This window comes from Leucoraja erinacea, chromosome 7 (assembly GCF_028641065.1).
Source record: "Leucoraja erinacea ecotype New England chromosome 7, Leri_hhj_1, whole genome shotgun sequence".
Lineage (NCBI taxonomy): Eukaryota > Metazoa > Chordata > Chondrichthyes > Rajiformes > Rajidae > Leucoraja > Leucoraja erinaceus.
Genome location: NC_073383.1, coordinates 3,593,827 through 3,618,284, shown reverse-complemented (window position 1 = coordinate 3,618,284; position 24,458 = coordinate 3,593,827). Strand labels below are relative to the sequence as shown.

Here is a 24,458-nt window from a genome sequence, read left to right as displayed (position 1 = left end):
CTATGCAAGTCCTGCCCTTGTTTGACTTACCAAATACAACACCTCACATTTACCGGAATTCAATTCCATCTGCCATTCTTTGGCCATAGGGGCTAATGATCAAGATCCTGTGGCAAGCTGTGTGAAAGAAACCAAAGAATTATCAGTGACATCTGCAATAAAATACTGAATTTTCCAGCTTTTAAATGGATGCCACTTTGTCTTTTCTGTTGGTTTAGATATATTGTAAATCTCCTGTGTTATTATTTGAAGAGGGGCAATTGTTCTGTCTTTGGCCATAACAACATTTTTCAGAAAAACGTAGATATTTATAGGATTTTACAGTGGCTATTGTGTTTTGACTGCATAATCATACACTAATATAATTAATGTGTAAGTCTATATAAAAATTAATGAACAAGACATAATTCTACATTTTTTAAATCAACCTGCATGTAAAAAATTAAGATAAGGTTTGAAGATCTGGGTACCCAATGTTCACAGTTCACAGTCTTATGTTAGTTGGCACTTTGAAGCAACATATCTTAGGTAAGCCAATTATCCCCAGAAGAAAAACAATAATATTAAGCTAATTTATGCATACCTAGGTTCCAGATAGAGCAGTGAAATTGTCATCTATTAATGTTTTATTGATATTGGCAAGGGAAATACTTAGGCCAAGACATTGGGGTAAATTATCCTGTCCTTCTTAATATTAGATTATGATACATTTTAAATGTTTACCCATCCAGTACTTTCTAAGTTGCATATGTAATGGATGACTGGGTCACTGGCCTGTGTGGTTCTCAAATCTGTTTCTGTTTAGTGATAAAGATTCTTTTTCCAGCTGCAGTGGACTACTTCCAATGGGAGCCTTCACACAGAGACAGTGACAGTCACACTTGCATCTGCACCTGGGGATGGTAAGTGCTGGTACAAATTTTAATTATCATTTTGAACTCCAATCTGCAGCAGGGAGCAACTATGACGCCTTGATGGCCTTGATTTAAATGTAAAAGAACCACAGTTATCCGTCGAAGATTGGTCGCAATTATACATGTGATTCAAAATGTTGAATCAAATTTGCATATTAGACACAGATACCTAATCTATGTTTGCATTTCAATCCATAACTGGGGGAGGAGGGCTTTTGCTCAGATGGTACGTTAAATTGTCTCTCTTTCCCCTTTTGAGTGGATGTAAAAGTTGTGCCAGTTTAATGCAAAGTCGAACACAAACCTAATATCGGAAACTGGGATTAGTGTAGATAGACAACATGTTTGATGTGAATATAGTGAACCATAAGGCCCATTTCCGCGCTTTTATGACTAAATGCTGAAGGGTTATAGTTGATATTTATTCTCTTTCCAAGTTTTAATGAAAATTCTCAATTCATTATTATCATTGCTTTTTGTGAGATTTTGGTGTGCATGGTGTGAACATTTGCTACATAACAGCATTGGTTACATTTCAGAAATGCTTATTTGGTTATATATTGCCTTGGGATAGTCTGAGATTCTGACAGGTGTTTTATGTAAGCAGCAAATAAATATTGTCTCTAGAAAACCATAGAGCCTAAAACATATTCAGCTGATTTCCTCTCCCTGATTCAAAAATAACTCTCTGGTTGCTGCAGAAATGTTGATGTAATCAAGAAAATAATTCTCAAATCATTTTTCTTAAATAACACACCTAACTGAAGGACAAAAGCCCTCCCCCTTTCGGATACAGAACAGTCTGACCTCAACAGAGGCCTCACCTTCGTTCCTCTCTGTCCCCACCTCAACAAGTTCCGGGTATGCCTCGAGGTAGAGATTTTCTTCTGTCGCCTCCGCCACCATCTCCATGCCTTTTTCTATGGGAAGGAGTCCTCACCACCCAGTGATGACCCCTCCTGTCTCCACCAGTCCCCCTCCTCTTGGACTCCCTCGGACAGCCTTCTACCCTCTTTAGAACTTTTGATTTCTAACTGCCAACATGACATCAATCAACTTAACTTTTCCATTCCCCTAACCTACTCTAACCTCACCCCCTCTGAACGTACAGCCCTCTGCGCAATCTGCAGCAACCAGACAGGGGCCTGTGTTTGAGTACAAGAAGCTCACTAATGCAAGGTATAAGTATGCTATTCGCTTCATCTGTAAAAATGAGCAAGCTATGAGGGCTGATTCCATGCGTAAGAAGCTGCTAAGTAACTATGCTACTGATTTTTGGGAAGAAGTGAGAGCTCTTAACAGTTGCAAAACATCTCTACCATGCACTGCAGATGGAATCTCCAGAACAGCTAATATTGCGGAGTTATGGCGACAACATTATAGTACTTTATTCAATCCAAGGTGACTTGTATAGGGTGGACAATATTGAGAGTAATGACTCAATAGTGATTATGTCACATGAGGTGTATCATGCCATGAACAAGCTGTCCAACAACAAAACAAGTGGCTTGGATCATATTTCTGCTGAACATCTTAAGTATGCAAGTATGAGGATAGCTCCTCTCCTTGCTATTTGCTTTACTGGCTTTATGATTCATGGCCTGTTTCCAGACTTAATGTTGTCTGTTCTATTAGTGCCAGTCATTACGGACTAAGCAGCCTAAATAATTACAGGCCCATAGTTTTAGCCAGCATATTGTCAAAAGTCTTAGAAAAAGTTCTGCTGGATCGAGTAAATGAGTTTGTTAACTCCACAGATAACCAGTTTGGTTTTAAAGCTAAACATGGCACTGACGTGCATATATGCCCTAAAGGAGATTGTAAACAAATATAGAGGCAAAAATTCTTCAATCCTAATATGCTTTATTAATGCTTCCAAATCCTTTGACCGTGTTAATCACAGAAAGCTGTTTGTTAAAATGAGTCAAAGAGGGTGCCTAAATACATTGTGAGAATTCTGGCTTACTGGTAATTCCACCAGACTATGCAAATAAAATGGGGCAACAGGGTCTCAGCCCCATTTGAGGTTAGCAATGGTGTTAGACAAATGGGGATTTTGTCCCCAGTCCTTTTTAATCTTTATATTGATGATCTGTCCAAACAATTGAAAGCCTGTAATACTGGGTGCATGATTGGTAATATTTCACCAATAATAAGTTGGATGATCAGCCATGATCATATTGAATGGCGGTGCAGGCTCGAAGGGCCGAATGGCCTACTCCTGCACCTATTTTCTATGTTTCTATGTTTAGTGAACCATATTATATATGCAGATGATCTTGTGGTCTTTAGTCCATCTGGCGCTGATCTACAGCAGCTCCTTACTATATGTTCTGTGTATGGTGTGGAACATGATATTAAATATAATGCTTGTAAGAGTGCTGTTATGATCTGTAGAACCAAAGAGGATAAATGTCTAAAATTTCCTGATATTAAATTGTCTGAATAATCTTAGTGTCTGTAATAAGGTAAAATATCTAGGGTATTTTATTACAGAACAAATGATAGATGATGAGGATATTTATAGGCAATGAAGCATGCTGTATGTACAGGCGAATATTCTCTTCCGTAAGTTTGGTGCGTGTACAGATGTGGTGAAGATGTCACTGTTTAGAGCATATTGCACACCACTCGATACTGTGTACCTGTGGCTGCAGAAGCTATCCTAAGAAATCATATGTATAAATTAATCTTCAGGATAAATGACTCTAAAAATGTAATTATTGTGGCCTTGTCAAACATAAGGCACTACGAATCCCAGTTGTGGAGACACTGGTATTGTTGTCTCGTTGATCATTCTTTTTATTCAGGATTTTAATTCATGTAATGTGTTTTTTAAAAATATATAATTCATGATGCTTTTATAAGTGATATGCTAAGATTTTATATGTATTATGATGTTTTTAATATGCAATGTATTTTTATGTAATGTTGTCCCTTGTCTGGACCTTTAGTCTGAAATAAAGTTTATTATTATTATTATTATTACAAGCTGAGGAGATACATTAATATGGGTACTTTTAAGCTGGAGGATGTTGTTGCATAGCAGTATGCAGCTGATTTCATTGAAAGTTGCTGATGAAATGATTAAAATAGTGAGGCTATGTGCATCATTATATGGATGTTGTTGATTCACAGAGAGCACCACAGCAGATTCCATCATCACAAAGGTGGAGTCAACCCAGCTAGCAGATACACTATCTCCAGAGGCAACAGAGATTCCTTCTTCAGTCTCCTCATTGCAACCAAAGCTTTTTGCACAATTACAGGTTAGATTGATATGATTATGATATTGATATAAAGAAAACCTAAACCTCCCATTTCTTATTCAGTTGTTGATTTGTGTTGTTGCAATCTTTTCCCCCCTAACAGGAAAGAACAGGCTTTTGAGCTTAGATTCAGAACTTGCTATTAGCATTGTCATGCTGCAGTCCATCTGCTGCGCAGAAACCGCTGACTCTAACCTTCAGACCATTCTCTGCTGCCCATAATCATTGTTGGTTAACATCAGCATTTTCCCAGTTCTCATTCTTGTATCCAAATAAATTCACTGGGTTGGCCTTTCCTCCTCTTGTAACCTCTTCCTCCCATCCTATTTTCAAGATCTTTTATGTTCTTTCAACATAGCCACTTGTGCATTACTTAGTTCCTTAGCCTTACTATTGAAAACAATGCCCTTTGCCATCCAGCCTTCAAACTCTGGGATTCCTTTCACAGTCCTTTGCCACTGCTCGTTCTTATTAAAAACATTCATTACAACCTTTCTATTTGATAAAATAATGTAGCTGGCTTAGTGTTGGAATTCTGTCTTGTTATAGTCTTGTAAAATGCAATGGGATGTTTTGCCTTGTTAAATGTTCTATATAATGTAATTCTTTACTGCTTTGTGCATGTTCATCATATTCGACAACAGTACATACAGAAAAGAGTTTGTCACAAATTAAGAATTCAATTTTGAAATCAGTTTTGCGTGTTAGAATCATTGAATCTTTAAGTTAGAGTTTGTTATTTCTTCATCCAGTCCATTGAAACCTGATGCAAGAAAATGTTTAAAAGAACACCTCTTTGGGTGATTTTCCTTTCCTTAGCATTTTCTGTTTGATGTGGAAAGTTGACCAACTTTCAAAGCATTAGTGTCGTCATTTACTATTGCTTGTTTTCTTTCTTTAAGGGTTTACAATTACAGCCAGCTTTTGCTGCTGTGGACACAGCCACTGCAGTTGTTACATTGAATTCCCATCAACGAGGCACCAGCAGCTCTTCCGCAGTGCTGGAGTCAAGCAGCTCCACTGCACAGCAGCAGGTTTTTAGTCAAGCTCGCTTCTTGCAGCTTAGCAGGTCACTATCAGAATGTGACTCTGCAGCTTCAGTGGGCGTGGCAGGATCCGAACAGAATATGGTCCGTATGGGGCAACTGGTGACAGTAGGAGCATCGATCAGTGGAGACACTGGCCTTGATGGAGGAGTTCACCAGATCTTGCTAGGATCTGGGCAGACCATTCCTGTACAAATTATGGAAACCTCATCACCACCCACAGTCAGTAAGTGTAATGGCTTTTGTTAATGGAACTTAGTGTTTTGAAGTATTCTACATTTAATTAATGGTGGTTCACTCAGACTTTATTTTTTGTTTTTGTTTTTCTCTCTTATTCTTTGATTGGAGAGCTACATATGAGAAGGAAAGGAAAATACATTCAGGTTTACAGTGCCCTCCATCATTTTGGGAGAAAGACCCATCATTCATTTATTTGCCTCTGGTCTCCACAATTTGAGATTTGTAATAGAAAAAAAATCACATGTGGTTAAAGTGCACATCGTCAGATTTTATTAAAGGGTATTCTTATACATTTTGGTTTCACCATGTAGAAATGACAGCATGTATAAACTTTGCTGCAATTTCTACATGGTGAAATAAAAATGGCCTTTATTGAAATCTGACAATGTGCACTTTAACCACATGTGATTTTTTTTTTTTTTAATATTACAAATCTGAAATTGTGGAGTACGGAGGCAAATAAATCAATGATGAGTCTTTGTCCCAAACATTATGGAGGGCATTTTACCTCAGCCTTCTGAGCACCAAGGAAAAAGTCCTGGCTTGTCCAATCTCTCCCCTTTGCTCTTAATGATATTCTTGCAACTTATTGATATGTTTCCTTCATCAGGGTGACCAATATCTGAACACAATACCCGAAGTGAGGCCTCAGCGGCATCTTGTACAACTGTAACATAAAGATCCAACTTCTATACTCAATTCTCTGACTGATATAGGCCACTGTGCCAGAAGCCTTCTGCATCATCCAATTATGCAGTTGTACTCCTCGATCCCTCTGCTCCACAACTCTCCCCAGGGTCCACCTGCTCACTGTGAAAGTCCTACCCAGGTTCGACTTCCCAAAATGCAACACCTCAAACTTATCTAAATTTAACTCCATTAGTCATTCTTCAGCCCACTTGTCCACCTGATCAGGATTCCGCTGTAATTCATGATAGGCATTTTTACTCTCTATTATACCACTTATTTGATGTAATCTGCAAACGTATTAATCATGCCTCATACATTTTCATCCAAATCCTTGATATACAAACAGCAATGGGCCCAGAACTGATCCCTGAGGCACACTACTCATCACAGACTTCCAGTCCGAGAAACAACTTTCCACCATTGTCCTCTGCTTCCTTTCATGAAACCAATTCTTTGTCCAGTTAGCAAGCTCTCCCTGGAACCCATGTAATGTGTAATATCCCAGAGCAGCCTAACATGCAGAACCTTATCAAAGGCCTTACTGAAGTCCTTATAGACTACATCTATAACCCTGCCATCATCAACCTTTTTAATTACTTCTTCAAAAAACTCAATCAAAAATCCCTAATCAAACCCTTCCTAAATGCATGTATATCTAATTCTTCAGAATCCTCTCCTGCATCTCTGATACCTCAGATGTTCGGCTTACTGTTCCCATTTTTTTTGTAGCCCATCTTAAATAAAGTCACATTAGCCACCCTCCAGTCTTTCGCCACTCACCCGCATCTAACAAGTATTCATATATCTGTCATTTCTTCTCAAGCTTTCTTGGATATATTTGACCAGACCCATGAGAATTATCTACATTCATACTTCTTATGACGTCCCGCTCTTCCTTGACTGAAATACAAACTGTCCCCGAGACCTCTCCATTAATTTTTTTTAAACAAACTTTCTCATTAATTCCAACAAATTTTGCTTGCAATGCTGGCATGACATCATGCTTTAACTCTTATGCCTTGGCTAATAAGGGAAAGTGTCATTCATATATGCCTTTTTAACTGTCATATTGATCTGTGGACATGCATTCCAAGGTCACTTTGTCTTTCCACACTACATATTTTCCTTTTTCATGCATATTCACTTGTTGGGTACCTCCAAAATATATTACCGCACTCTTCAATGGAGTAAACTCCATTTGCCATTATCCCTCTTTGACTTCCTTCTACAACTTTTCTCTTCAATATTGACCACATGGACAGTTTTTGTATCATCTGCAAACTCATTTGTTATGATCTCTTCAGTTTGATCTCAATATTAATTTATATTACTAAAGGAAGGGATCAAGCACTGAACATTATGTGAACTCAGTAACGACATATTGGTTGCAGTCAACCATTTCCTGTCTCTGAACCGACTGAATCTAATTTGCAACACACTTGATTAGGAGAGTTACATAAACGCGCACTTGCGTAAACAATTCACAATAGGTGGTTCAGTTTTGTTTTGTCGCATGCTAACCAGTCAGCAGTAAGGCAATACATGATTACAATCAATCCATTTGCAGTGTATAGATTTTGTGTTCTTCATCCAGAATTCTTCAGGCCTTTGCCACCAACAGGACGTTCTCGGTCACCGTGGGACTCCATCCCGTCTCACCAGCTACTGCTTCTTCCTATCGGCCATCACTTTGTCCACTCCCCCTCCGTCGCCGCCTCTTTCTTCCCCATCCCTTTCTCCCCTGCAGTCACCATCACTTTCCACCTTGGCTCTGGGAGAAAGAGGAAATGGTGGTGGAGGAGGAGCAGATAAAGACTAGTGTTAAGGTGACTCCGATTTGCGTACAATCTGACTTACGTGAGGGTTCCCGGAATGTAACCTTTACAAACGTCATGGAATGTTTGTAGCCATGGATAAGGACAGGGCTGGGCAAGTTAAAGATCCAAATTGGGGTAAAGCCAACTTTTTAATGCTATTAGATATGGATTAGTAAGTATGCAGATGATACTAAGATAGGTGGTGTTGTGGATGATGAAGTAGATTTTCAAAGTCTACAGAGAGATTTAGGCCATTTGGAAGTGGGCTGAAAGATGGCAGATGGAGTTTAATGCTGATAAGTGTGAGGTGCTACATCTTGGCAGGACAAATCAAAATAGGACGTACATGGTAAATGGTAGTGAATTGAGGAATGCAGTTGAACAGAGGGATCTAGGAATAACTGTGCACAGTTCCCTGAAGGTGGAATCTCATGTAGACAGGGTGGTAAAGAAAGCTTTTGGTGTGCTGGCCTTTATAAATCAGAGCATTGAGTATAGAAGTTGGGATGCAATGTTAAAATTGTACAAGGCATTGGTGAGGCCAATTCTGGAGTATGGTGTACAATTTTGGTCGCCTAATTATAGGAAGGATGTCAACAAAATAGAGAGAGTACAGAGGAGATTTACTAGAATGTTGCCTGGGTTTCAGCAACTAAGTTACAGAGAAAGGTTGAACAAGTTAGGTCTTTATTCTTTGGAGCGCAGAAGGTTAAGGGGGGACTTGATGGAGGTCTTTAAAATGATGAGAGGGATAGACAGAGTTGACGTGGATAAACTTTTCCCACTGAGAGTAGGGAAGATTCAAACAAGAGGACATGACTTGAAAATTAAGGGACAGAAGTTTAGGGGTAACATGAGGGGGAACTTCTTTACTCAGAGAATGGTAGCTGTGTGGAATGAGCTTCCAGTGAAGGTGGTGGAGGCAGGTTCGATTTTATAATTTTAAAATAAATTGGATAGTTATATGGACGGGAAAGGAATGGAGGGTTATGGTCTGTGTGCAGGTAGATGGGACTAGGGGAGAATAAGTGTTCGGCACGGACTAGAAGGGCCGAGATGGCCTGTTTCCGTGCTGTAATTGTTATATGGTTACGTTGCAAAATTGATTGGAGTAGGTTGTTTGTGGGCAAAGGGAAGCCTTGGGAAGTTTGAGGCTTTTAAACGTGTGATACTGAGAGTTCAAGGCAGGTTGCAGTTAAGGGCAAGGCAGGAGCAAAGAACCATGGATGATGAGAATAATTGAGGCTCTGGTCAAAAAAACGACATGGGTCAGATATAGGCAAAGAGGATCAAGTGTATCCCTGGAGGAGTATGGAGGATTGAGGAGCATACTGAAAAGAAATCAAGAGGGCCAAAAGTGGGCATAAGATAGCTCTGGCAGATAAGTTTGGCAAAATGGTGAGGATGTTTTAGAACTTAAGGGGCCATAGTCTGTAAAAAATAATAAAATAATAAAACATCTATTTAGGACAGAAGGAGGTCTATGTTTCTCTTAAGGTTGTGAGTGTTTACAACTCTTTCTTCCTCGTAAAGCAGTGGTAGAAACGTATTTGAATATTACAGACTAAATGTCAACCTAATTCCTAACATAATATTGTGTTATTAACATAATATTATAACATGACATAATACCTAACACAACATTATGTGGAAATTTAAAACAGGTTCAAAAGATTTTTAAAGAATACTAGACTAAGTGGGACCCATTGGGTCCCAGCTTCACACGGGAGGGCTGGTCCGCCAACGCAATATTCCACCTCTCCACCAATTCCAATATTGCTGGCCAGTGGGCGGGGGAATGGCTTTCTGGAGCGCTAGCATGGGTGCTATGGGCTGAAGGGACTGGTTTCCATAAAGCTAGTATGGACATTGTGGGCCGACTGGATCTTGGGCTGACAGCTCAGCCACTGGGGCCTGGCAGCTCAGTCACTGTGGCCAGGCAGCTCAGTCACAGGCCTGGCAGCTCAGTTACTGGGGCCAGGCAGCTCAGTCACAGGCCTGGCAGCTCAGTCACTGGGGCCAGGCAGCTCAGTCACTGTGGGCCAGGCAGCTCAGTCACTCTGGCCAGGCAGCTCAGTCACTGAGGCCAGGCAGCTCAGTCACTGAGGCCAGGCAGCTCAGTCACTGTGGCCAGGCAGCTCAGCCACTGTGGCCTGGCAGCTCAGTCACAGGCCTGGCAGCTCAGTCACTGTGGCCAGGCAGCTCAGTCACAGGCCTGGCAGCTCAGTCACTGGGGCCAGGCAGCTCAGTCACTGTGGCCAGGCAGCTCAGCCACTCTGGCCAGGCAGCTCAGTCACTGAGGCCAGGCAGCTCAGTCACTCTGGCCCGGCAGCTCAGTCACTCAGACCTGGCGGGCTGGCAGCTGAGAAACTGCCAGAAATTCTACCGAAAATAGGTGACAGACTCTGAGAGAGAGAAGGGGGAGAGGGTGGACAATCAATTTTAGACCTTTTCATCTTTTTTTACAGATCACAGCAATGAAGGAGGAAAGTCTATCCTTGCATGGATCTCTGGAGCGCTAGTATGAGTGTTGTGCGCAGAAGGGACTAGTTTCCAGAGGGCTAGGGTGAACATTGTGGACTGAATGGATTCTTGGACTTGCAGTTCAGTGAGTCATGGCTGGTGGGCTGGCAGTTCACAAAGTCATGGCTGGTGGGCTGGCAGTTCAGTCACTCGCAGTTGGTGTGGCAGTTCATTCAGTCACCCCTCCTCCCTTCATCCCCCCACTCTGCTCCTTGCCATTCCCCTCCCACCCACGCATTCAGTCCATCTCCCCTCAACCTCCCCCCATGCACTCTTAGTAGCTCTCTGACAGCGCTGCCATTCCTGCCTATTAAGTTCACATTTGATGAAAACACGCAGGCATTGCAAGTGGAAAAAGGATTTATTAAAGTTTAAAATGTGAATGACTCTTAAAATATAACAATAATTTAAATGTTAAAGATGAGATTTATTAACTTCTTTCTTGTTGTGTCTGTTGTATTCTGCTCCTCACTGCCTCTTGATGCCTCTTTGCTTTTGATATAAAAAAAGCCAATTTTAATATAGAGAGATTGAGCTGTCAAATCTGAAAATTGACCTCAAAGGTCATCATTCAGTGCAGGCCGCAAATCCAATCTCACAGCACTGGAAGCAGAGTGCAGGCTGCAAATCCAATCTCACAGCACTCCAAGCAGAGAGCAGGCAGCAAGTCCAACCTCACATCACTCCAAGCAGAGTGCAGGCAGCAAGTCCAACCTCAGCACTCCAAACAGAGTGCAGGCAGCAAATCCATCCTCACAGCACTCCAATCAGAGTACAGGCCAGCAAATCCAATTACACAGCATTTCAAGAAGAGTGCACACACATGCACTCACACACTCATTCAGCAACAGCTTCTTCCTGACAGCCATTGGGTTATTAAACAGTGAATAAGCTTTGAACTACAAAATACTATATTATTTGTACTATTTGTTATTTATTGAACACTGACACACACCCTCCACCTCACGCGCGCACACACCCTCCACCTCACGCGCACACACCCTCCACTTCACGCACACATTCCACCTCACACACACACCACGACACACCCACACACCGCGACACGCACACCACGTCACACACACACCACATATATGGCAGTAAACTTTTTTGAATACTTTTTTTGAACGGCTCAGCATGGCTTCTCCAATGTGGGCCTTCCGCAGTCAGCAACACTTCCGCATTCAGCACGACCTCTGCACTCACCGTAAATTACGCGTTGTTCAGCGCGACCTGTTCACTACGTCACGGAATGAATGGGGGACTTTTGCAGTCAACACAGTCTGATCTTTCAAACCACATTTTCAATTTCAAACCAACCACATTTTCAAACCAAATTTTAATTTTCAAACCACCACATTTTCTTTTTCAAACCACATTTTTATTTTCAAATATATTTCAAGCCAACCTCCTTTTCAAAGTCTGGAATTCTCTGCCTCAGAGGGCTTTGGAGGCAGGTTCTCTGGATGCTTTCAAGAGCTAGACAGGGCTCTTAAAAATAGCGGAGTCAGGGGATATGGGGAGAAGGCAGGAACGGGGTACTGATTGGGGATGATCAGCCATGATCACATTGAATGGCGGTGCTGACTCGAGGGGACAAATGGCCTACTCCTGCACCTATTGTCTATTTTCAAACCACATTTTCATTTTCAAACCACATTTTCATTTTCAAACTACATTTTCAAACCAACCAAATTTTCAAACCGTACCACATTCTCAAACCACCCTCATGTTCAAACCACCCTCATGTTCAAACCAACCACATTTTCAAACCACCCTAATTTCTAACAAGCCACATTTTCATACCATACCACATCTTCAAACCAACCATATTTTCAAACCAACCACATTTTCAAACCACCCTCATTTTCAAACAACCTTCATGATCAAACCACCCTCATTTTCAAACCAAACCACATTTTCAAACCAACCACATTTTCAAACCAAACCACATTTTCATTATCAAACCAAACCTTATTTTCATTTTCAAACCACATTTTCATTTTCAAACTACATTTTCAAACCCCCCTTATGTTCAAACCAACCTCATTTTCATTTTCCAACTTCATTTTCAAACCTCATTTTCATTTTCAAAGCACATTTGAAATGATTTTCAACCTCATTTTCAAACCAACTACATTTTCAAACCAATCTCATTTTCAACATACCTCAGTTTCAAACCAACCCACATTTTCAAACCAACCACATTTTCAAACCAACCACATTTTCATACCAAACCACATTTTCATTTTCAAACCACCACATTTTCTTATTCAAACCACATTTTCAAACCAACCACATTTTCAAACTAACCCCATTTTCAAACCAACCACATTTTCAAACCACCCTCATTTTCAACCTCATTTTCAAACCAACCTCATTTTCAAACCAAGTTTCAAACCAAACCACATTTACATTTTCAAACCAACCTCATATTCAAACCACCCTCATTTTCAAAACAAACCATACCACATTTTAATTTTCCAACTTAATTTTCAAACCACATTTTCATTTTCAAATCACGTTTTCATTTTCAAATCAACCTCATTTTCAAACCAACCCCATTATCAAACCACCCTCATTTTCAAACCAACAGTTCCAACCTCATTTTTAAACCGCATTGTCAAACCAACCTCGTTTTCAAACCTCATTTTCAAACCTCATTTTCAAACCAACCACATTTTCAAACCAACCTCATTTTCAAATCAACATTTTCATTCCAAACAAAATTTTCATACCAAACCACATTTAGATTTTCAAACCAAATTTTCATTTTCAAACTTCATTTTCAAACCACATTTTTATTTTCAAACCAACCACATTTTCAAACCACCCTCATGTTCAAACCCAACCACATTTTCAAACCAAACCACATTTTCATTTTCAAACCAACCCACATTTTCAAACCAACTACATTTTCATACCAAACCACATTTTCATACCAAACCACATTTTCATTTTCAAACCACATTTTCATTTTCAAACTTCATTTTCCAACCACATTTTCAAACCAACCACATTATCTTTGTTTTTAAATAATATTTTTATTAGAAGCAATGTACAGTAGTATTAACCGTGGCATATGACAAAATACATTTATTGTACATCTTCCATTTGAATTTTGACAAAAATGAAATAGAAAGAGAGAAAAAGAGCAAGAAAGAGAGAGTGAAAGAGCTAGTGAATGTGTAACCCCCCTAAACTACCAAAGAGTGTAGTCGCAGAGTGAATAACTAAAAACGTAAAAATAAATAAATAAATAAATAAATAAATAGAAAGACAAAGAAGAAAAATAATATAAAGAAAAGAAAGACCAAAAACGTGTTGATATACCTACTTTGTTTCTCACCACACCCATCACCCTGTCCATAAATCGGTTTAATTCCGAAGTTGTGTTGCACCATATTATGCTTGTAATGAATCAATGAACGGAGACCATATCTTTAAAAATTGCTCTGATTTTCCTGCTAAGACGAGTCTCATATCTTCAAGATGTAGTGTCTCAGACATGCTTGTGATCCACATTTTAAGAGTTGGGGTGGATGCATTATTCCAAAATTTAAATGAGTTTTTTTGCCATTATCAGGCCATAATTGAGGAAACGTCTTTGAAATATTGATAGCTCAGAGCTAACCAACCACATCATTTCAAACCAACCTCATTTTCAAACCAAACCTCATTTTCAAACCAAACCTCATTTTCAAACCAAACCTCATTTTCAAACCAAACCTAATTTTCAAACCAAACCACATTTTCAAACCACATTAAGGCCACTCACAGGTCAGTATACACTCAGTGTTGTGTAGATGCCCAGCTCAGACTGAGAGTCGTGACCTCTCCCTCGCCATCTTGCAGACAGACTGAGCCACGTCCAGACTTCCGGGTTTTATAGCCCCCCACCCCCGGAAGGGGTGTGGCCTTCATGGCGGTGATTGACAAGATAGAGAATCCCAACATTTTTTTAAACACTAATAACTTTTATTTTTCATCGATTGGAAAAATCCTCGGGGCCTGCCCAGCGGAGGAGGTCTCCGAGTAAGATGGCCAAAAAATCACAGCCGTTTGTGGTAGCGTTTTTTTCTAAAATCAAAGAACAGTGCAAACAGGAAGTGGTCAAGATGACACTTTTAATTATATAGATAGTACATATAGGTCTGCTATAACTTGATGGTTGGGTTTCTAAATGTCCCTGTCCCACTTAGGAAACCTGAACGGAAACCTCTGGAGATTTTCGCCCCACCCAAGGTTTCCGTGCGGTTCCCGGAGGTTGCAGGTGGTTGCCGGAGGTTGCAGGTAGTGGAAGCAGGTAGGGAGACTGATAAAAACCTCCGGGAACCGCACAGAAATCTTGGGTGGGGCGCAAAGTCTCCGGAGGTTTCCGTTCAGGTTTCCTAAGTGGGACGGGGGCAAAATGTTGTCTTGTAGAAAACTAATATCAAGACAATTCTGATAGTGGGGCAAAGGGTGCTAGAGAGTTTCACACTCACAATTACAAAGTTATTTTTTCGGTAGGATTTTCAGTAATACAGGGCTCTCGCTTAACTTTTTTTCCCTGTTGCCAGCCTGGCAACCTTGACAGCTTTTTAGGTTGCCAAATGACATTTTAGGTGGTCATTTAAGACGGTTTGCATGACGCGTGTGATAATGTGCTCGGACGAAGTGCGTAGTTACCAGTCGGAATTATGCTCAATGAAGCATTCACATATTATGTTCAAGAAGGAACTGCAGATGCTGGAAAATCGAAGCGAGACAAAAGTGGAGGAGTAACTCAGCGGGTGCAGCAGCATCTATGGAGCGAAGGAAATAGGCAACGTTTCAGGCTGAAACCCATCAGTCTGAAGAAAGGTTTCGGCCCGAAATGTTGCCTGTTTCCTTCGCTCCATAGATGCTGCTGCATCCGCTGAGTTTCTCCAGCACTTTTGTCTACATTCACATAATATTTCTGCTTCAAATAACTCACAAACCAAACATATTCACCAATCAAGACATGATATATACCACAATGACATGCAGCAAAATTATAATACAATATCTCAATTCTTTTTGCACATTGCAATTAATGCAATTTCTAATAGTTCTTTCCACTTCCAAACAAAAATGTGGTTGGATTATTCAGCGTATGATCAACCTGTGTCAATGAATCCAGGACCTTGATAACATATATGCTTAACCATGCACACTACAGATTGATGCAAGCATGTTTTCTGTGAAGGACCGAAAATTACCATGACATGGCCATAGCATAGGTCGTTATTGCTATTGGTATAGAAATACTCTGGCTTCCCACATAATTTATCCATAACAAAATATACAGGTTGCAAGGAAATTTCTAAAGGCATTTTATGATACTAGCTGTTAAAACCGACTATACCCATCTGACAGGTTAAGCATTAGACTAACTGACAAGAGATGGCCAAAGGACATAACTGCAGCAAATGTTCTTTTGGTAATATGTTTAAAGGAGTCAAAACAAATAATAACATTGGGAATTAAAACACATTTGATTGCATTCCGTTATCAAACATAGTCAATGTTCGCTCTGAAGACCATTGTTGGGGGGGGGGGGGGGGTTGAGAAGGCAATCAGTGCGGAATGGATGGTTTGAAGCAGGTGAATTAGTACGTGTTGGTTGGAGTATGTAAAATTGTGAGGGGAGAGCACGGGGGATGTCAGAGGTGTTGAATGCGGGGGATCATTACAGGATGGATGGGGGGGGGAGATCAGTACAGGATGAATGGGGGATTCAGTACAGGATGAATGGGGGGGGGGGTCAGGACAGTGGATCGGAGGGTCTGTGCAGGATGAAGGGGATCACTACAGGATGAATGAGGGGATCAGTATTGGATGAATGGGGGATCAGTACGGGATGAATGAGGGATCAGTACGGGATGAATGAGGGGATCAGTACAGGATGCATGAGGGGATCAGCACAGGATGAATGAGGGATCAGTAAAAGATGAATGGGCAGATCACTACAGGATGGATGGGGGGATTGGTGCAGGGTAAATGGAGGGTGGGTCAGTACGGGATTAATGGGTGGATTCGTGCAGTATGAATGGGGGGGCGGAGTGCAGGATGGATGGGAAGGGGGGTCAGTACAGGATGAATTGGGGACCAGTGTTAGATGGATGGGGGGGAGGGGCGGTGGAAGGAGAATCAATGCGAGGTGGGTAGGGTGATGAATAGATTGGGGGGGGGGGGGGGGGGGGGGTAGATGGGGAGGGGAGCACAGGGGGGATGTCAGTGAGGACAATAGAGGAAGGAATGGGGATCAGTGCTGGATGGAGAGGAGGGGTCCCAGGATAAGAGGGGTGGAGGGGGCGTACAAGAGAGAGAGAGAGAGAGAGGGGAGAGGAAGGAACATCAGCGCTCCTCGGACAATATCGCCCGCTGCCTTGGCCATCCCTGTCCAACGCCAAAGTGCCGCCGCCTCCTCCAGCCGACAGGAAGGTGCGAGGCCGAGCGGTGCAGCTCAAAGATCCTATAGTTATAGGGTCTTTGGTGCAGATGCTTCAGATGGTGGAAGGAGACCTCCCTCTCCCTCCACCCGGTCTCGGCGTGCGAGAGGGGTTGTTTTGAAAGCGGCGTTAACGGATTTTCAGGCAGTGGCCGTTATCAGGACAATAGCAGCCATTGCTTGCCAATCCGCCAATGCGCTTTCAAAACAACCCCTCTAGCACGCTGTGGCCGGGAGGAGCGAGGGAAAGGGAGGCCTCCTTCCACCGGGCGGGGTGCGGGAGGAGGAGGCGGTGGTGCCGCTGTCGCGGCTGCTGTTGCCGCTGTTCGGGGCCCGTCATTCACTCCGACCCTTCGTCACCACACACCTAGTATCTTTGCCCCGCAATCAAAGATACTAGAGGAATACAGCCGCCGACACAAAACGTCACGTTCCTATTCTCCAGAGATGCTACCTGACCCAGTTACTCCAGTTTTTTGTGTCTATCGGTATAAACCAGTATTTGCATGCCAAGCCGGGCAAAATGAGTCGCCGTTTAGATTGCCCGGCGGCACTTTGGGTGGTCAATGGCACCCGGGCAACCGCTAATTTCGAGCCCTGTAATAGCAATAACATAACTTTTGGTACTGCAAGCTAAAATATTAAATGTTGTATATTCCATTGTTTAATTGAGGTTCATTGGCCAATTGTTAATAATAGCAATTGATTGTTAACTTCAATGGCCATCTGCAGCTAAAATAGCAGCTATGTTCTTGAGAGACAGTATTAGGTTATTATTGCAGGGAGGTTAAATGGAAACAGTGTTTTTTCTTTATTGTTCAAATCCAAGACAAATTGTTTTCTGTTTATCAATATCCAAAGTAACTTTTAAGTGGTTCATTAGCTTCTGATTGTGTTATAACCAGTTTGACCCATGTAATATAAATATTTTCCCCTAATTCATCACTTGTTATATCCAATCTATGGAAACACATGTTATAGCAGAACATATGTTACATATCTGTTGTGCTGCTGCAAGTAAGAATTCATTGTTCTGTTTCGGGACATATGACAATAGAACACACTTGACTCTTGAACTACCTGCACAAAGTAGGTCATCCATTCTAGTGATCTTTTTCAATATGACAAATTATTTTTTTTAAAAAGCTGATTACCTAATTGTCAAGGCATTTTAATGGCTGTTGTAGAGAAGAAACCTGTTATCATTTTGTCATGAGTTATATTTGAGTTCTGAAGAAGGGATTCAACCTGAAATGTCACCCACTGTCACCCACTCCTTCTCTCCTGAGATGCTGCCTGTCCCGCTGAGTTACTCCAACAGTTTGTGTCTACCTTCGATATAAACCAGCATCTGCAGTTCTTCCCTGCACAGTTAAATTTGAGTGTTAGTTACAGTGAAGTGAAATATTTTCCCTCCATTTCCAATTCTCAGAGGATGGGATATTTACCTTGACTTTCCACAGCTGATTTCAACCCATTCCCTCATGCAACACTCCTGGAAAATTGCAGTCCAAGATAACTTTAACCCCTTTATTTGTCATACAGGCCCACTGATGATATACTGCAGACTATAAGCCCTAAATAATGGTAAATCAAAAAACTGTGAAGATTGAACATTTGAAATAATGCTGGAAATATTCAGCATGTTCATAAGTTCTAGGAACAGAATTAGGAAAGATAGTTTACAACACGTTATTACTAACTACATTATTGTTAGGCCATTGCTTGAACATATGACTCTACTGCTTTGGAACCACAGAATTTGTCTTTTTGCAGAAAGTATCATTCACCTCCATGAATCTCGCAATATGCTAAAATCAAGTAAATGTATCCAATCACTTTAGCTTCATGTGATACGTCAAGTTAGTTTACAACACATTATTAGTAATTGCTTTATAGTTAGATGCCATAGTTTGAAAAATAACTACTGCTTTGAAAACACTGCATTTGAAAAAGCAGTGCTGTTTGCAGCAAGCAGCATTCTGTTCCATGAATCTTGCAATAACTTTTCAGGACAGGGTGCTACAATCAAATAAATGACTCCCATTGATTAAGCTTCATGAGGTATATCAGAAGAGTTAGATTACAATGCGTTATTATTAGTTTTTATTTAAATGCTGTTTGGAAAATAATACTAGTGCTTTGTAAACATTGAATTACACTGGCAAGCAATATTCATTTCCATGAGTCCTGTATTAACTTTTGAGGGTGAGGTGCAATAATCAAACAAATGACTCAAATTAATTCAGTTCATGTGATATATTAGGAAAGTTAGTTTACAACATGTTAACACTACATTATTGTTAGAGGCCATTGTTTGAAAAAAACCCTACTGATTTGGAAACGCAGCTTATATTCGGCCCATCGTTTCCTCCATCATTCAATCAAGGCCTGTTTATCCTTCCTTCTCAACCCCACTCTCCATCCTTCACCCCATAACCCCTGATGCCCTTCCTAATCAAGAATCTGTCAATCTCTGCCTTAAAAATATGCATTGTCTTGGCCTCCACAGCCGTCTGTGGCAATGGATTCCACAGATTCACCACCCTCTGACCAAAGAAATTCTTCCTCATCTCCTTTCTAAAGGTACGTCTTTTTATTCTGAGGCTATGGCATCTGGTCCTAGATTCTCCCACTAGTGGAAACATCCCTTCCACTTGCACTCTATCCAGGTCTTTCACTATTCGGTAATTTTTGATGAGGTCCTCCCTCATCCTTCTAAACTCCAGCGAGTACAGGCCCAGTGCCGTCAAATGCTCATCATATGTTAACCCATTCATTCCTGGGATCATTCTTGTAAACCTCCTCTGGATCCTCTCCAACGCCAGCACATCATTCCTCAGATATGGGGCCCAAAACTGCTCACAATATTCCAAATGCGATCTGACCAGTGCCATATAAAGCCTCAGCATTACATCACTGTTTTTGTATTCTAGTTCTCTCGAAATAAATGCAAGCATTGCATTTGCCTTCCTTACTACCAATTAAATTAGTGCAATTAAATGATTACAAATTAGCCTTTTGGGAATCCTGCACCAGCACTCCCAAGCAAAGATCCTATAGCAAGCACTCGACGGAAAAGACGTAGTAGGGTCATAGGCAGATTCATGGGTAATCTTCGGCCCCATTTCCGTAACCGGCTTCCTTTTCCGCACTCGTATCTTTGCTTTGGCCATGGCGCCCACATCTACTAGTGTTGCATACTGCTCTGCTGTAAACTGCTTCAAGATCTTTGGAGGCGGCGGTACTGGCGGCAAGGCTGCGAGGCTGTGGCCCAGCCCCGCTCCTCACCCCAACCCTACCCGGCCCGAAAAGGCTGTCATTCCGCTCCGTAGCATACTATACATCAGCCCATTGGCTTTAGCAGGAGTGCACTATCTTGCTTGCTATAGGATCTTTGCTCCCAAGTCCTTTTGCACCTCCGATTTCTGAATTCTCTCCCCATTTAGAAAATAGTTATTCCTACTTTATTCCTACTTTCAAAATTAATGACTCCATACTTTGCTATACTGTATTCAACCAGGTCTGTTAGTGTCTGGAAAGTAAAATGAACAATGAAAAGAGTCATTGGCCATAAACATTTAACTCTGCTTCTCTGTCTGCAGATGCTGCCTGACCTGCTGAATATTTTCACCATTTCCTTTTGTTTTAATGTCCTATATATTAAATTGTATCCATAAAACAAATTTTAATTGTTTCCCTATCCCTCTGGATAAAAATGTATGGTACTTAACTTATTGTTGGCTTGATGGATGGATGATATTACTTACTTTGTATTTCTTTCCAATGTAATTCTAGCCCATGACAGTTATATTCGCCAAGTGAAAGAGGAGTGTGAAGATGGGATTCTGCCTGCACCTGAGCCCCGCTTGCATGAAATAGCCAGACCAGGAGACTGAAGATCTTCATACACTCCATGTGTGCAACCAAAGAATCAGCTGGTACCCAGGCATGGGGAGACTCCTGAGCTATCACGGAACAGGGAAGGTCCTGGTTTCAGACACAGATCAGGTTAAAGCTTTGCTTCCATTCAAGTAGCAGGGATACGTTTGCCTGTTTCACAAGATTGGAATTCTAAAAAGAGAAATTTGTTAAATGCATGGACCTCCTGCTCAATCTTCTCCAGAATCAAAAGTTGGAGCAGCTGAACATTAAAAAAAAAGGCTGCTTAAAGAAATCTTATGTTTTTGATGGTCAATATCTTTTTGTGAAATATCAGGAAATACAGGTAACAGATTACATTGTGCAGCTCAGTATTTACCAACTGGTTTTGGAGCCTGTGCCAGCAACATGAATGATCATCCTAAGTACTGATTTCTACTACAAGGCTGCTGCAATTTGATTGAAGGTTCTTATGCTCTCACTGCTCATCAGTGTTAACTATTGCTATTTCTGGTGCTGGTGCCAGATATATGCTGAGAAGACAACATGAACTTAAAGGCATGCCAGATCTGATCAGACTATAATATATTTATTCTGAAAATGTTTCAGCAGGCGTTAGTTATCCTGGCAAATATGGACCGATTTTATATTGGCTAATGGTTTGTTTGGTATTAGAGATGGAGGCAGAATTGAAGTCTTTTGTTTTATTTTCAAAATTATACAGAAGAAGCCTCTCAGGATTACAATGCAGGCATCGTGCTGGCAGAGCTTGGAAATGGGAGGGTTTTCACCCTGGGACTGACAGTGTGTTACTATCAGACGGCATTCTTCCAAAACCTGTAATATGAATGGATGTCTTGCAGCAACTTTCTATGTTCTTGTTCCCTGCCAATGACAGTCCACATTATGTTTTGAAAAACCTGCTCATAGCATGAATAGCAGGAATCCTAAAATCTAAATTATTATATTAACATTATTTCTTTTAACATTTGATTTAAAGGGAGATATGCTGCATTTGAAGATTACTCTGAGTTTTTATACTGTTGGTAGGTGTGGAAGCTTGTGAGAGAAATGTGGAGTTCTTCGCCATGCATACCAGTGTGATTACAATGCTATGTAATAAGGAGATGGCCTCTGGCCAGACTTTGGGTAATGCCCTTGCAATCACATGTTTTACATTCAGGCCTTCAGTTATTGATGAACAACATAAGTGCAATCGTGGCAAAAATACCACCAAAAGTTTTCACATTTTTTGTGCTGTGGGTCTCTTTAGTGTTGAGAGGCAGAGAATTACCCCAAACCTTTATGTTGGTTATATTTGATGATAATTCATTTCAATATCTAATTAACTCCAAAAAATTAAAATGTGTATTTATCTTTAGATGCCACAGGCAATCATATTTAAAATGTACCCTTTATTTTTGGGAAGCCTTATAGATCGTCAGAACAGATACAAACTTTTTTTAAAAGAAAAACAAATTAAGATGAGGAAAGTGTGCCTCATGAGGAGAGGATTCAATGTTTGAATCAGTGAAACATCTTTGGTGGTAAAACCTATTCCATTGCTGTGAAACAAGTAGAATGAGTTTTTCAGCCAAAGAAGGACCAACTGTTGCTGTGCCTACTTTTTAGCAAGCTAACTGGGAACTGCCAATATACTCTATCCCTATTTTAATATGGGCATTAGGAGGATTAATTGTGTTTTCTGATTACACATATCTACCTGATATGAGTCATTTAAAAAGTACACTTGCTGCAGTGAAGTTTGATCACAGATAATATTCAGTCATCAGTGTTTGCAGAAGATTGCATTGTTTACAGAAGTAAAATAATTCAAATAAAGCCACTTTTAAATGTAATTTCTCTGTGTGAAGAACAGTTGTGTTTTTATTGAGAATGGATGAGAAAGTGTTGTACAAAACTTATACAGGTACAGGTGCACAACCTTTTATCCGAAAGCCTTGGGACCAGACACTTGTCGGATTTCGGACATTTTCGGATTTCAGAATGGAAGATTTTTAGCGTAGATTAGGTAGGTAGCGCGGGCGGCTTGAAAAGTCTGGAGCAGCTGCCTCCTCCCCGGAGACCGGGAGAATCATTGCATAAATGTTAGTCAGTTAGTTTGGAGGGATTTTATGTGGTGGTGGTGGTGTAGGGGTGAAGGGGGAAACTTTAATTCTTAGTCCCCTACCTACCTGGTCGGCGACTACCAACCTCGCGGAGCTGGGGGCTCCGTCCGGCGCGGGCGGCGCCGGTTGTAGCTCCGACCCCGGGCAACTCTACCCCTGCTGCGAGGCGCTCCAAATAGCGCGGCCCACGGCCGGACGTCCCAGCGCCGAGAATGTCGGGAGTCGGCGGCGTCGCAGCGCTGGGATACCAGCAGGGAGCGAGCAATGCCTTACCGGGTCGCCGTGCGGCAAGCTCCGGAGCGCTGTGGCCGCCTTCTTCCAACATCGGAGCGTCGCTGGATTTGGAGCCGCGGAGCTGGGGGCTCCGTCCGGCCGCGGGGCGGCGCCGGTTGGAGCTCCGACCCCGGCAACTCTACCCCTGGCTGCGCGGCTCCAAATCCAGCGACGCTCCGCGATGTTGTGTGTCAGCGGCCACAGCGCTCCGGAGCTGGCCGCACGGCGACCCGGTAAGGCATTGCCCGCACCCCGCTGGTATCCCAGCGCTGCGATCCCGACATTTGCGGAGCTGGGGCGTGTTGGATTTGGAGCAGCAACCAGGGGTAGAGTTGCATTGTTTACAGAAGTAACAGCGACCCGGTAATTCAAGGTATAAGAATTAAAGCCCCTTCACCCCCCTTCACATTTTCCGAACTAACTGACTAAAATGCAATGATTTACAGATTTCTCTGTGTGAAGGAGGCAGCCGCTACAGTTGTGGGTTTTAGGTTTGAGAAACGCGATAAGAGAAAAAAATGTGTTGTACAAAACGTATACAGGTACTACTTTTATGATGCATCACACTGTTTCATGATGAGAGCTTTGGCAGTTTAGTTGTTTTTAATGCTGGAAGGCTTGGCATTGAATTTTCTTACAACCAAATGATATTGACACATCTCTGCACATTACCATTGTTTTTTTTTAATAAATGGTGCATTAAAGTTGTTTAGCACCCAAATTGTTCCATCTGTGGGAATGAATGCAGCCTGCTAAATGTGCAGCTGAATTTCCCACAGGTGCTGCAGTTAGCCACAATGGGACTCCAGTTGATCAGTGTAACTCACAAGCTGCTATATCAGAAGGGATCCAAAAGATGATGAGGTGTTTGTGGGAAAAGGAATGAAAGAGAGGAGAGGGAGTGAACATATCTCTTCATGGAAACCTGAAGATCCACCATTCCTTTCTGTTGATGGGGTGTCTGGAGACCACCCAGAGGCGTACCTTGTAGAGATAACCTCCAACAGCATCACTGGAACGCATGAACCCTAAAGGGGCTGTCCCACTGCGATGACTTAATTGGCGAGTTTAGGAGAGTTTGAAAAAGTTCCATGTTGAAGACTTCCTTCGACTATGTGGAGACCTCCTTGGACCTCCTTCGACTATGTTGAAGACTAGCTTCGGGAATATTGGACACCGAATAGTGGAGTGAAGACGATCTCCTTCGGTCTCCTTCGA

The 24,458-nt window shown here is 41.6% G+C and overlaps 1 protein-coding gene across 1 annotated transcript in view; it reads left to right on the top strand.

Moving 5' to 3' along the window:
* Nucleotides 1-22,697, top strand: part of carf (calcium responsive transcription factor) — a 76,156-nt gene extending 53,459 nt beyond the window's left edge. The window contains exons 14-17 of the mRNA XM_055637664.1: nucleotides 827-902; nucleotides 4,053-4,183; nucleotides 5,086-5,455; nucleotides 20,755-22,697. Of these exons, the coding sequence (XP_055493639.1) occupies nucleotides 827-902; nucleotides 4,053-4,183; nucleotides 5,086-5,455; nucleotides 20,755-20,855 (678 nt within the window). The 3' untranslated portion in view covers nucleotides 20,856-22,697. The remainder of the gene's footprint in view (nucleotides 1-826; nucleotides 903-4,052; nucleotides 4,184-5,085; nucleotides 5,456-20,754) is intronic.
* Nucleotides 22,698-24,458: the final 1,761 nt, after the last annotated feature.